Here is a 15,022-nt window from a genome sequence, read left to right on the forward strand (position 1 = left end):
CTCCCCTTTACTCACATATACTCTCCTCATCAGTCTCTCACTCTCCATCCTCTCCACATGGCCAAACCACCTCAGTGTGTGTCTCCTAACGCTTCCTATCATATCCACATCCACACCACAATGCTCCTTCACTTCTTCATTTGTCAGTCAGTCTCTCCATGTGACTCCACATGCTCCTCTCAAATAACTCATTTCTACTGCTCTCACTCTTGACTTGTGTCCCTCCAACAAGGTCCAAGATTCACTTTCATACATTAGAGCTGGAATCACAATACTGTACTGTCATGTAGTAACTTTTACACCTCCATGCTCACTTCCCTGTATCACTGCTTTCAAAGAACCTGCAACCTTTCTTCCTTGTTGTACCCTTTCAAACACTTAACCCACTAAACTTCCATCCTTACTCATCACATTAGGCTACCCAAGTACTTAAACGCACTCACATGATATAAAATAGGCTGTGGTTAGGTTTACTGCAGCCATTAGTAGCTATACACTCAGGGACTACAATTACAGCAGCTGTAACCTACACTCATGGACTACAGTTAAGGCAGCTGAACCTTACCTATTTCTAAGGTTCTAACCCAACCGAACCACCAAACATAACTGCTAAATTCTAGCAGTTTAAAATGAATTGTAGCAGTAATAACCTAACTTAACAACTCTAGTATTCATTATATCCATAAAAGCTCTGTTAGTGCTGTAATCGTAGTCCATGAGTGCATATGTAAAATTTTGGCTGCTGTAATCCTAACCACTTTGTATAAAATAAAGAGCTTACAACAAAATGGTAAACATTAAGTTTCCATCCATCCTATACTTGGTAATAAATCTGAGGCTTCTCCCTTTGTTTTTTTAGTGATTCATGTGAAAATCTTCACTTGTCAGAAATTACTTGTATATATATATATAATATATATATATATATATATATATATATATATATATATATATATAATATATATATATATATATATATATATATATATATATATATATGCTCCTCATGTGGAGGTGTGGTACCGGGTATGCAGGAATGCGGCCTTTGAGACCATGTTCGGGGGTTGAATGCATTATTTTAAAAAAAGTAGCTATATATAATGGGGAACCCAGTTTTTTTTTTCCTTTCAGGGAAAAACATGGAATAAATGGTCATTACTGCAACTACATTATAAAGTGCATGATTCACATGAAAAAAAAGGGGAGGGGGACCAGAAATTTCTAACCAAACTCCTTCTCCTTTATTGATGGAAATATTTGGACATGAATGGAATACAACAAGCCCTTTCAGGCATTCACCAACTGTTGCCCTATTTAGCCTAACCTAGATCCATGCAACTAAACCCAATAGCCAATTCCTGCCTTACTTTGTCTGCCTCATGATCAGTTGTCATCCAATGCACCACCACTAATGTATCTTTTCAGTACGGACAACCCATGTCCACAGCTTGCGCAAAGTACAATTAATGGCAAAAGACCAAGGGAATGCAAAATGCCAATGTTCACCCTGTTGCCTGTATTTTCAAAGCATTCTTGAAAAAATACAAGCAACTATAAGCATACCTACCTACTAGCAGGAACGACTGAGCTGACTGGGCTTTTGACACAATAATGATGGTGCTACTATACATTCATCATTAATTCATTCATTGCCAGACGCCATGTATCCCAAACGGGGTTACCAAGGGCTTAGAGTTGTTTTACAGGGAGGGGGCACTAATCCTCCACCAACCCCACTTGACACATAGGGAGAATGTTATGCCAACAGCATCTGGTATTATACATAACTCCTTTTAATTACGCGAACTCATCATTATTTTGTGGTAGGTGGTGGCAACCACTATCTGCTACCTTGATGTAGTGCTGCCTACTTCTTCCTTCTCCTTTACCAAAGTTTATCATTCTTTTTCTGTCTGCCCTCCTCTCTTCCTACTTCTCCCAACTTTCCTGTCACTTTATTACTCTTCTTCCCTTTTCAGGTAGCTTTACATTAAGTGACAAGCCAAATGGTTTCCTGTCATTTACAAACGCTGGGTGGTAACACTACACCAACCCGAACGTGTTTCCTACGTGCTGGTAAGTGGGTTGGCAAAGGGTTAGTGCCCTCGCAGTAAACCAGCCCAGTAGACAAACGGCCACCCCTGACGGGAGTATGGCGATAGATCATTATTTCAGCCAAACTTTGATGTTCTACGTAAATGATGTTTCAATACAAATCTCAATATATACCAAAACTTACCTGTATTTACGAATATTGATGAAGTGGAGCGTGAGAAGGCAGCCACTTGACACCCACAAACTATTACAGCATTCAAAACTGAACTTGCAGTTAATTTCACACTGAATTGTTTCCTTGTAGAATATTCTACCAAAAAGTGAAATAATAGCACCTAGTGTTAAAAATTTTGAAGTACGGTTTACAAATACTGGAAAAAAAAAAAAGTTGTCAGGTGTGAAGTGCCAATAGCCGAGACTAATCTTACAAAATTATTACAAGAACTCTGTCAAGATAACTATACAGCAAGTGGTACCTGTATTTATAAGCAGACCTCCCTGTAAGAAACATACAGGCCACGATTTGTCCAATACCGGTCGTATGTAAGGTTGACGCTAACTTAGTAGACTTCTGCACCACAGTAAGTACGAAAGCCGAACCATTATGCAAATATCAGATCTGAGATCCACCCTTCATCATTCATTACCATCCTCATCCAGTGTTCACAATGTGGGAGGTTTTGGGAGGGGATAAGGGAGTTTGACAGGCTTTTAAAACTTTTCTATTTTGGAAAAGTGTAGAACTACGCAAAACAACTCGGACTGGACAATAAATCATTAACTGAAATGCAATGTACACTAAAATGTGATTAAGCTGATGCAGATCTTATCTAAAAATTAGGCAGCTTTATAGTCAATAAACGTTTGCTAAGGCTGATATAAAAAGCCTGTCAGTCAAGAAATGAATTTTCATATGGAATATTGCGTCAACAATAAACGATAGTGTTATTGATAGGCTAAACTTTGCAGTAACAAATACTAGTGCCGTACTGACAAATGAGTAAGTTGAATGCAAAGTTAGTCCAGCCTCAATATACAATAGAAGAATCCAATCGTACTGACGCCTGGAGTTGTTTCATCTATTGTTACCGCGTAGTCTGCTATTACCAGTGGCATGATACGGACGTGTTGACAGTGTCTGACAATTATACCTGTGTGGTGTCAATTTCAGGTTGCCATGCAGGAAAATAATGGTGTGCTTGGTAGTCCTCGTATCCACCATGCTTATGAGTTGTCATCTGAGGAGGAGGACAGGCTTGGGTCCCTGTTCAGTCAGTTGGACGTAAATGGAGACGGGAGGATAGACATAAAAGACTTGTCCGAGGGACTCAAGAAACTAAACGTTCCATCCAGTTACGCAGAGGTATATATTTTTCACCATCGTTTGTCATTCAGTAAAGAGGGACAGGTAGCTTAAATCTAATAAGCATAACTGGATAATAATGTAGGCGAGGAACGTGGTTACCAATTAATTCATCTTTGTACAGTTTGCGATATGGAGTGTTGGTAATTTGCATTGGATATTTTTCCCCTTCACGCCAGAACAACTTGCAGGCGATGAGAGGCAGTCCAGTTGTGACTTGGGTGCCGTATTCAGCAAGTAACATGAGAGGCTGTCCAGTTGTGACTTAGGGTGCCGTATTCAGCGTTTGTAAATATTCGGTTGGTGATCTCAGGAAATGTTTTTGACATGCAGTTAAGTATGGAAATATGTCGGCTTTGCAACAATATGATGTTTTTGGTGGTTGCAGGTGTGTAGCAACCACATTGTCGCTTCCTGACAGCCTCAGATTCCAAAACAAGATGGAATGGGACGATGGTAGCAGGGAAATTGTGGAGTAATAGCATGCAGAACAGTTTCACAAACTTACACATGATAAACATTAGGGCATCATAAATACTTGACTTAGCCTATATTGAAGTATTAGACCTAACTTTTAATGCAGTGTATACTGCATGTTCTGGTTTGCTTCCATTTTTTTTTTTTTTTTTTCCACAGGTTCTTTTTTGACTTAATCCTACCCTACTTGATGGAAGGTAAACATCATTGGGTGAGGAGGAAGAGAAATCAATAGAAAAATGCCACGAAATAATTGCTTATGTTGTTATAACCAGTTAGCAATATTTAGTAATACCAAACTCATGGGAAAAACAGAATAATTTACAGTGGTAGATAAGACAGGAAAATGTTCAGAGTTAATTTTTTCACGTAAACATTGATGCATGAAGTTAATTCACTCAATAGAAATGATGTATATATACGGTATATATTTTTAAAGCAACCTAGTTTTGAACATAGCAGAAAAGTTACCATACTGTAAGTGAGCTGTTTGCAGGCAGTAATATTACGGTAGCTTTTCAGTACCAGTATAGCATTTACTTTTGTTCATACCAGAAAATATGTTGATATTAATGAAAAAGTAGGTGCAGATGTTTTTTTCTAGTCTTGATGCCAGTTTATTAATATGGGAGAATAAAATTTAAGGGAAAAAAAAATTGTCAGCTTAATAATTAGCTCCAGGGAGTGTGAAGACAGTGTCATCATGAAAGACAGCTTGGCAGATATGGTTCACCAGGCTTCATATTTATTAAGGTAGCTACCAGATTTATTTCTAATGTTCCCTTTGGTATATGGTATAGGTTTTTTTATTTTTTAAATTTATTTTAGCTACCATAGCTTTTTTTTTTCCTACCATTGTTGGATTCCAGTTGTTTTGCACTTAGCAGTCTCTTAACTGATGACAGATTGCACTCCCAGTATGGAAACAAGGAACTGAATGGAAAAATTGTAATGAAATTAAGAGGTTTTCATTATTTTGAATTTAGACCAACATATTGATTACGGTAACAGAACTATTGTTGTTTTAATAGCCCTAGGCTCATCTGGAAGCTAACCCAGTGGACTGCATTCTGAAGTTACCCTTCTTGTGCAAGCCATCATTCCATTCTTGGGGGATAGGGAAGGAGTTAAGGAACATTTGTATAGCTGCCGTGTTTATATGGGTGCCACCACATGAAGGCATCCCTCTCCACCACTGATGCACAAAATTAAATACCAGTACTGTACTTTATTGAAACATAGCTACCGACATGGCTAAGCATATTTGTCAGTGGGCAAAAATCAGTACAATACTGTACATGTATTTGGTACTGTACCAAAATACTCTACTGGAGGTGTTGGTGTGATGGTTGCAGAGAAATGGGTGGAATATGTTATGAATGTTTTGAGAGTAAACGATAGGATATTGGTACCGGTAGTGAAAATTCTGTTGAGTAGAAAGGTAGCTGTGATTATATCGGCATATGCACCACAGGCAGGATTGGATGAAGCAGAGAAAGATAGATTTTGGGATGATTTAATACTTGTAGTGGGTGGTATGCGGGATGATGAGATAGTGATTTTGGGAGGGGACTTAAATGGTCATGTAGGTGAAGCAGCACAAGGTTATGAAGGAGTGCATGGGGGATGTGCGTATGGTCTAAGGAATGCAGAAGGGGAAAGGATACTCGAGTTTGGGGAGGCAACGGACATGATTGTGTGCAACATATTTTTTAGGAAAAGAGACAGTAGGTTAATTACGTATGAGTCTGGGGGAAATAGCAGTCAGATAGATTATTTTCTGGTTAGGAGGGCTGATAGGAGGTTAGTGAGGGATGTTAAAGTTATAGGAAGTGAGGAGTGTGTGCAGCAGCACAAACTATTGATTTGTGATATGGTGCTTAAAGAACAAGTGATGAAAAAGAGGACTTATGTACCTACTGTAGAAGGAAAATATGGAAGCTGAAAAACCAAGTAGTAAGGGATGCCTTCTATAGCGAATTGAGGAGAGTGGTGGCTGAACAGGGAGCTGTAGACAGAGGCGTTAATGAACAATACAGAGCCCTCAAGGACAATTTCTTGAGAGTTACTGATGTAACATGCGGTTGGACAAGAGGACCACCAAGACATAAACTAACTTGGTGGTGGGATGAGGGTGTAGAAGCTGCAGTTAAGGAGAAAAGAAGGCTTTTCCGGGAATGGAAGAAGGGAGGTAGCAAAGAGGAATATTTGGCTGCCAAGTGTAGGGCTAGAAGAGAGATATACAGGGCAAAGTCTGAGTCACAGATTTTATTACTTGATAACCTAAATCATGGGGAAAGGAAAAATATGATATTTAGGGTGGCAGGTCAATTGAAGAGGGATAATCGGGATATTATAGGCGAGCAGTGTGTGAAGAATGATGAAGGAAGGGTAGTGGTGAACAGTGAGGATATTAAAGATGCATGGAGAGAGCATTATAAGCGGTTGTTGAATGAGGAGTTTGACTGGGACAGGGAAGGTTTGGAGCCAGCAGATCCAGTGTCTGGCCCTTGGCCTTTGATTGATACTGCTACTGTGAGTGAGGCAATAGGCAGGATGAGGGTGGGGAAGGCAGCAGGTGTGTCTGGGTTGACTGCCGAAATGCCGAAGGCCTCAGGCGATTCATTCATTCATTCATTCATTGCCAGATGCCATGTATCCCAGACAGGGTGGCCAAGGGCTTAGAGTTAATTGTCCTCAGGCGATATAGGGATGAATTTAGTCACTGACCTGATAAATAGGATTATTTATGAGTGTGTTGTCCCAGATGATTGGCTGAAGAGTGTAATTGTAAATGTGTATAAAGGGAAGGGTGATGCCCTGGAAAGGGGAAATTATAGAGGTATAAAGCTTTTAGATGAGATAATGAAGGTAATGGAGAGAGTTTTAGAAGGTATGATTAGAGAAAGAGTGAATATTGATGAGATGCAGTTTAGGTTTGTGCCAGGTAGGGGGACCACTGAAGAAGTAGGCAGCACTACATCAAGTGAGTGGATGATGGTCGCCACCACCTTCCACCAGTGATTTACCTAGTAAAGCCATAATCTTGTAGGTTTACTTTATCTTAGGTAATATGTCTTAGATAGTTTCCCTGTATAGTACAATACTTAGGTCTGAAAGGCATCTCAAGGGTTGCCCATGAAGGGGGGTGCCGCCCATATGTAATTTTCCCCATAAGTTTATGTATTCTCGGTACGCGAATTCCTAGTACGCGACGTCCTCTGCCACCCATATAGGCGCGTACTGGGGGGATGTACTGTATATAGTTTAGCATATTACACCATATGTGCTGGTTACATGTATCAGTAGTGTTAAATTGTCAGTACTGTAGCTACTGGTATGTGTTCAGTGGTTAATTAATAAAATTTTTTAATCCTTGAAGACAAGGAAGGTAGTTTAGCTATCTATCTAATTTGTAGCTAAACACCATAGGTAATCCAATAAGGGGTGGACACAGGTTTTCTCCATGTTGCCCCATCCTCTGCCATTTGGATGTCCTCCTTCCAACTCAGTCCTCCCTCAAAAACAATCAAGTATGGTACAGTATAATAATTTTATAAGATATACCGTAGCCTATAGTTACTGTATAGTTTTAAGGCTTCCAGTGTACATTTCTATCAGTCGTACTTTCATCTGTCATCACCTCACTTTCCATCTCAGCTGCTCTCTTACATTCGCTCATTATCACTATTGATAAGCCTGCTCATCACACAGTCAGCTGATTGCAACATGTGTTTATACAACAGTAGAGATAGTATGTGTAGGCTGCAGCATATTATCACATACTTTCATCACCAGGGGACAAATATGACATTGATAGCTAGTGAAGTACAATACAGGTATCCCTCGATATATGATACCCCTAGATGTGATACCCCAGATTAACGGTTGGGGTAGAAATACCACCATACCCCGCCTAACGATGGCCAAACCCCAGTTAAATGATGGGCTTTGATTATTTTTTTTTTATTTTTTATTTTACAATTTTGATGATATTTTAGACTAAAATTGTGTCTTCAGGTTGAGTTATAAACTGTTTTTAGGCTCAGATTAATGTGTTTTAGCCATAGGTGGCGTGAACATTGTCATTTTGTGGTACCGTACAGTTTACTAAGCTTGATTTTTTCCTGACTTATATTTGATGATTTTCAGATTTTATTTGTTGGTTTTAGTGAGTTATATACAGGTGTTAGGCTTAGGTTAACTTCTTTCACAGCTGTTGGGCTATTTAGATTGGCTTTAAACTTGTTTTTGGGCTCATATGGGTTGGTTTTGGACTTGGCTGGGGGGGGGGGGAACTCAAGGCTGAAAAACGCAATCCTTTACTCTATATGTTAATTCTACCCGGATATACAATACCCTGCCTAACGATGGGTTTTTACCTAACCAATTGCTTTGTTAAACTGGGGTATACCTGTATGTTATGTATGGTAAACATTTGACAAGCAGAGACTTACTAGTATCGGTACATGTACAACTTTAGAACCTTGTGAACACCTTACCATACAATATGGTAGTGTACAGTACAAAAAATTATTTGAGCTTCCCATGTAATTTAGTCCATGTCAGACTTTTTTAGATCTTTTTGGTGAATTTACAGTTTCTTATGTAACGATACTGCTTCTGTTATACTCAGCACAAAGTCTTTGTTGTACCATCTGAGAAACTGTATCCATTATGTCTCCTCTGTGTATTGTACTTGTTTAATACTTATAAAGTATTGTGTTTTAGGGTTATTTAGTACAGCATATCCTACACAGGCAGCATCATGCTCTTATTAGGGTTGATTATGGTATGTACCGGGTACTCGGTACAGTTGTTGTGCTACCCCAGTCCGTCTGGTTGAGCAGACCCATCAAGTGCAGACAAGCAACCACCCTTCAGGGCCATCCCATGCAGTGAACTGATGTTCCCAGGTGACTAGTGTGGTGGTTTGGTTCCTGAGTGAATGCCGTATTTGCTTCTCTCCAACCAGTTTACTGGGGCACCATAGTACGTTCCATGTCACCCCGTTATTTGGCTGCACAGGTAACACCCAGCATAGTTTTTCATTCATTCATTGCCAGACGCCATGTATCCCAAACGGGGTGGCCAACGGCTTAGAGTTAATTGTTTTACAGGGAGGGGCACTAATCCTCCACCAACCCCACGACACGTAGGGAGAACGTTATGCCAACAGCATCTGGTGTTCCCAGGCGGTCACCCATCCAAGTACTAACCAGACTCAACGTTGCTTAAAGTACTGTACAGTAAATGGTGTCCTGAGTTACAGGAAACCAATTTGCGTGTCACGCAGTTTAGAGCCACATGAAATGGAAAGAAGAGTACTAAATAGTGACAGAAAGGATGGGAGAAATTGGAAGAGAGGAGGATAGACACAGAAAAAGAATAATAGGCATGAACGAAGAAGTAGGCTGCACTACATCTTGTGAGTGGATGTTGGTGCCTCCAACTACCACCACTTGCTGCAGTAGTTAATGTGCACCGTATATAGAAAGTAGCACCTCTTGATGCCTGATAAGAATACACTCATACACACACACACTGGCTTCTAGAACATTTGACAACTGTATAATCCACGTGACAGGAGCTCTCATATAAGAGAGAGAAACGAGAAGAAGACAGAAGGAATTAGGAGGCTGGAGAAGAGAGAGCGAGAAGGGGGGTCTAGCGAGACAGGCTGCAAGAGCGTTAGCAAGCATAAAACCGCTCTCCCTGCAATACCCTCTTGTTCCCTCCGAACAAATAAACTACAATCAAACCCCATTACTCATCTTTATCATCTCCTGTCACCGACTACAAGTGAACTGAGGTTATCTCCTCACATATCAACTCACTATTACCTACAGCTCGGCTACGACTACTATGTAATCAGTTACAAGTTTGACATATTATTTTCGTGGCCAGCGGTAAAAACGAACCGACTACACTCAAGCCGCGCCTAACAAGTGTTAAACAGACTACTTAATTACAGCAGACTTATCAGTTACAAGTCTGACACATCATCCTGTCTGAATTACCATCAAAGAAATGATTTGAGGTTGTCAGGCAACTCCATGTGGCCAAGCAGACCAATCAGACACTAGTAAGCAACCGCCCCTGCAGGGCTGTCCCATGCAGTGAACTGATGTTCTTTTGTGGTTTAGGCCTACAGTGCCTCTTCACAGTGAGGCACAGGGAAGGGTATGGAGGTTTGATTTCTGGATGGAAACCCATTACCTGTATCATTCTTTTTCTGTTTCTTACCATATGTCTTTCCTGACCTTTTTATTACCCTTCTTACCTCTTCAGGTGACTCTGCAGTGAGTGACAAGCCTTATGTTTTCCTGTAACCCAAAGTAGCCATTTATAATACTGGATGGTAACCGTTCAACCAAATAATTGGGTGATGTGGAGCTTACTGTGCTGTTCCTGTTAACTGGGTGGAGAGATGTTTTGAGGTAGGAACCAGAAACAAATAAAGAGAATTTTCAAGAGTAGAAAAATCACCATCCAGTATGTCAAGTGAAATGGGCCACGATCATTCACACATGATTCAAACCTTTAAAATTCTGCTTCCAGCTCAGCCAGTTTAGCTGAAATCTGTGGAATCGTACTGAAAGGGTTTCATTTAACAGGAACCAGTGAACCAAGCTGAATATTTATTGGACTAAATTCCAGAGACTTTGCTGTAGACTTTTGCTTAATACAGATGAAGGTGGAGACACTACAATATAGTTATTACCTTTTCCCGTAGATCTTGATCCAGCGAGCTGATGTCAACCACAGCAATGATCTGTCATTGGCTGAGTTTGTCAACTATGTACAAGAACATGAGAAACGACTCCTCCTGGTCTTCCACACACTTGATGCCAACGATGATGGTATGTACCTGCTGGATCTTTTAAACAACTGCATCTCAGTTGTAACTAAATTACAGGTGCTCAGTGGTCTGGTAAATATTCATAATACCAGTGCATAAACTTCATCAGTACTGTGTCTTATAACTCTGAGCCATTAACCCTTGTCATGCCGCACACCTTATATGAGGCACAGTGAAGGTCTGCATGGGCCATGCTGCAAGCCTCGTATGAGGTACAGTTAACCTCTGGGGAGGTAAACTACTTACGAAGGATCACCCCACCCTTGATTAAAACAACCTCATCTGTGTGGGGAATGAATACCTTGCCTCTGTAAGGTGGGTTTGAGCACCACGCAGGCAAGGGTGCTCTGACAGCTCGATGTTATTGCAGCCTGTTGTTTATACATATAATTTCATTAGTGCTAAAAATTTCTGTCTACAGCAGCACATCAACCACACCAGATCTCTATCATAATTGGACCTTAATAATGATGTCTAAACTACAGCTGTAGTACAGAGAGCTAGAAAACCACTTACCAGTGTGAAAGTGCTTTTGTGATGTGTGTGAAAGTACTTTTGAGATAAGTTAGCTTTGAATTGGCAGCTACAGTAATTGTTGTCTTTGTCAGTAGTGTCATAAGATCATAAATTTGTCATATACTTCATGCGGCACTGATACAGTATTTTTGAACCAAAAATCTAATAGTGTACTGTACCATAAAAGATTGTGTGCAAACAACACCCATATCATCATCAGCTTTTCAAGAGAAGCCATCATGCAGGTAGAGTAAAGTGGTATACAGATGAATAACAAGTGAATTCTGCCCAGAAATTTGCCTACCTTGACTTTATAAATACAGTAATCCCTCATTATACGATGGGGTTCTGTTCCTGAAAACCCCATCGTAAAGTGATCCATCGTATACCAAGCCCATTATAACATGGAGTCAATGGGGATACGTTCCCAGACCTGCTTAAACTCTTACATACACACGCCTTAGCACTCACATACATGAAATATCCTTATGTTTAAACATTTAAAGTAACACATTAATAGTGAACAAAGAGGAAAAAATCACGAAAACTACAGTATACAGTAGTTGTTGCCTTGGCTGAAGCAAATAGGGTTGTTGATGTGGTTCCTAGGCAATTCGCTATGAAGTCGACAGTACGTCTTATAATATGAACGATTCCCCATGAGGACAGTTCCCTGTCATTCTATAGATATACTAATTATTGATTAACTGATACTTTAATAACTAATTTTCAGGGGGATCTGTCAAACTCTATGTTCATTCATTAGTGTAGGCTTTGGATATAATTTGTAAGTTGCACTTTTAGACAGTATTTAACTTGTTTCTACCTCATAGACAGTGTTTAACTTGTTTCTACCTCACTGTAATTGACTTTGAATTATATTCTAGCATCATCCATAGCTGTCTTCATTAATTTCCATTGGTACTACAACATCCTGGTATATTTTAAAACGACTTTGAAGACGTACAAGTACAGTATTCAAAAACTAGTGTAGGCTACTTGCGAAATGAAATGAAATTAAATTAAATGACAGGGAATCATCCTGACGGCGAAAAGTCCCGATGGCGAAATGTCTTGTTATTGTTGTGATGGCGAATTGTCTCAAAACGTTTATATAGACATAATATGAAGATTATTTGTATAATTCCAAGGTATGTCGATCGTTCACTTGAGGTCATTAGGCATTTATATAAATTCCAGTGTCTCGTATGTAGCCTTATGTTAAGATGAAGTAACGATCGTAAATCAGCTGATTCACGGTTCAATATATTTTTATTTTTTCAGTTAATACCCATTATTTGATGCCATATTTTACATTTACTATAAAAACAATAAACCACCATCACTTTTATAACTCACATAATTCAAAAACTAGTGTACTTGCTAAATCAACTGATATGTAAATAAATGACGGGGAATCGTCCTGACAGCGAATTGACTTGACGGCAAATTGTCCCGACTCCGAGGCCTCACAGCCCTCACTCATCACTGTCAGAGCTGGCTGGCTGGGCAGGGCCAGCTGATGAGGCTGGACCGGTGGACAAGTGTGTGTTGTCCAGTGCCGACCGTGTGGGGATGTTTGCTTTGCATTTGCACATTCGCTGTTCACTGAGCTGCGGGTGATCCATCGTTGTAGCAAATCGTTCCCATCATATAGTGAGCATAGGGTACTAAAATTTTGACATTATACAAGTGAAATATCGTATATAGAGGCATCATATAATGAGGGATTACTGTACAGTAAATAACGACTATACAGTAAGACCTCGATATAACGGACTTCAATAGACCGGAATTCGCTTTTATCAGAATCGAGGACCTACCAGACTAAATTCCTATATATCGGAAAAAGTCCGATAAAGCCAGAAGCATTCTGGACTACCTAACCACTTCAGCTGTGTTCACCACAATAAGGTAAAGAAAAGACATGTCTATCAGTGTACAGTACAGTATTATTGTACATATTATACCATTTGGTTATTGTAGTGAAGGTATAATACAGTACAGTACTCCAGTGGGAGTGAATACAGTTTAAAAACCTTTAGTGCAATCCAGACAAATGTCTGATATGTCGGAAGAAGTCCAGGTCAGCAGGGGGAAGTCCAGATGTTGCTTTTATCGGAATTTCGCTTTTTTCAGAGTGGCTTGGGCCCCAATTGGTCCGATATAGTGAGGTCTTACTGTATTTGGTAAATAAGATTCAGCAGTTATGGCAGAATGGGCTCATGTCACATCTGTGTTTATTCATAAGCACTTCACAACGAGGGGTTGCTTTGAAGCTGAATAAAAAAGTTTGGTATCTGTCAGACATGTGGCATAGTATCAAGTCTACACTCCAAGGGGACCTCTCAGTAGAGTGGTTGGGTGGTTTGATTTTGGTTGGAGGGTTTTGTGGGTGGCAGCAAGCCTTCTTGATTTGCTCCTTCAGCTCATAGAATCATATTGTATTACAAACCTTCTCTGTGGCATACTGCCGTGAAAGGACCATTAGGTCAGTTGTGTTTGTTTTCATTTGTTCCTCTTTTGCACTCCCTTTTGTAACCAGACTTATCGGGAATTCTGTGGTAGACAGTATTGAAAAGGAGGTTTGACTGCAAAGTGTGGTTAATTTTGTGCTAGTCTGTCTTAGACTTCTCAGTCTGTTATATCACCTCACTTCAGAAAAATTATTGAAATATCCATTAGTGTTCTTGTAGGGGCATTAAAAACTTCAGCAAAATAGTCCTCACTAAGTAGGTGATGCTGATCAGCTTTTGGCCCACCCGAATTGTTTACTTGATCAGAAGCAAACAAGCCATTTTGGTACCTCTCCTGCCAGCACTGGGAGAGGTGAACGCTTGAAAACTACAGTACCAAAGACTGAAATTGAGATCCCTAGCAAGATGGTGTACAGTAGGTGATGATGTGTCAGGCTTTGGTGTAATGGGGACAGTAAGGAAAATTGTGAGCTTATCATTATCTGTATGTTAGTAGGTAATTGCTTGGGTGATTTTAATGAGAACTAGAACCATGACTAATTGCTTTGGGTGTAATAACTTGTAGTGTATTGATAATTGATAATGCTGTAATGTGTTAGGAGGTAGCCTGTATGTATATGTTTGTTTGTCCGTCTGCCTGCCTTTCCTCTGTGGAAATTGAGGGAGATGTGTATAGAACTCAGATAACTAAATATGTGTAACATTTTATGATGAATTTAACTGTGTACATTAAGTTACTAAAGTGGTTCCCCTGATGGCCAAGATTAGAACAAGTTAGAAATAAGTCAACATTGTGGAAACGTGATAGCCAGTTACTGCTTTTTTTTTTTTTTTTTTTTTTTTTTTTTTTTTTAAAACCATATCATTAATAGCTACACTGGGTCAGATAGGTGGACAGATTGGTAGGGTGGGTGGGCATGGGCAGGATGGGTGGATGGGAGGGTGGATGTATTAGGCAAGGTGGGTGGTGTTGGTGAGTAGAGTTGGGTGGATGAGGCGGGGCAGTGTGGGTAAATGAGTGGGTGGACTGGATGGGTGGGTGGGTAGGTGAGTGGGTGGGCAGGTGGATGGGTAGAGTAGGTGGATGGGTGGGAGGGTGGGTAATGTGAGATTAGGTCCATGATAGGAAATACGATAGGTTCGTGGGGAGTATATCTTTGGGGAAGTGGGCTCAAGGAGGAACATAGGTTCAGTGGGCAAAATGGGACCCCAGAGATCTTCTCCTACAGGGTTAGTGGCCATCCAAGGTCCAAGGCAGTGCCTGTGTGCACA

The 15,022-nt window shown here is 40.1% G+C and overlaps 1 protein-coding gene across 2 annotated transcripts in view; it reads left to right on the plus strand.

Moving 5' to 3' along the window:
- The first annotated feature begins 3,168 nt into the window (after nucleotides 1–3,168).
- The window catches only part of SCaMC (Short Calcium-binding Mitochondrial Carrier), a 131,569-nt gene continuing 119,715 nt past the window's right edge, over nucleotides 3,169–15,022 (plus strand). For both annotated transcript variants that reach the window (XM_080281860.1, XM_080281861.1), the window contains exons 1-2: nucleotides 3,169–3,418; nucleotides 10,632–10,758. In XM_080281860.1, the coding sequence (XP_080137986.1) occupies nucleotides 3,233–3,418; nucleotides 10,632–10,758 (313 nt within the window). In that variant the 5' untranslated portion in view covers nucleotides 3,169–3,232. The remainder of the gene's footprint in view (nucleotides 3,419–10,631; nucleotides 10,759–15,022) is intronic.

Source organism: Coenobita brevimanus, chromosome 91, assembly GCF_032717465.1.
Source record: "Coenobita brevimanus isolate Jiangsu-jjx chromosome 91, ASM3271746v2, whole genome shotgun sequence".
Taxonomy (NCBI): domain Eukaryota; kingdom Metazoa; phylum Arthropoda; class Malacostraca; order Decapoda; family Coenobitidae; genus Coenobita; species Coenobita brevimanus.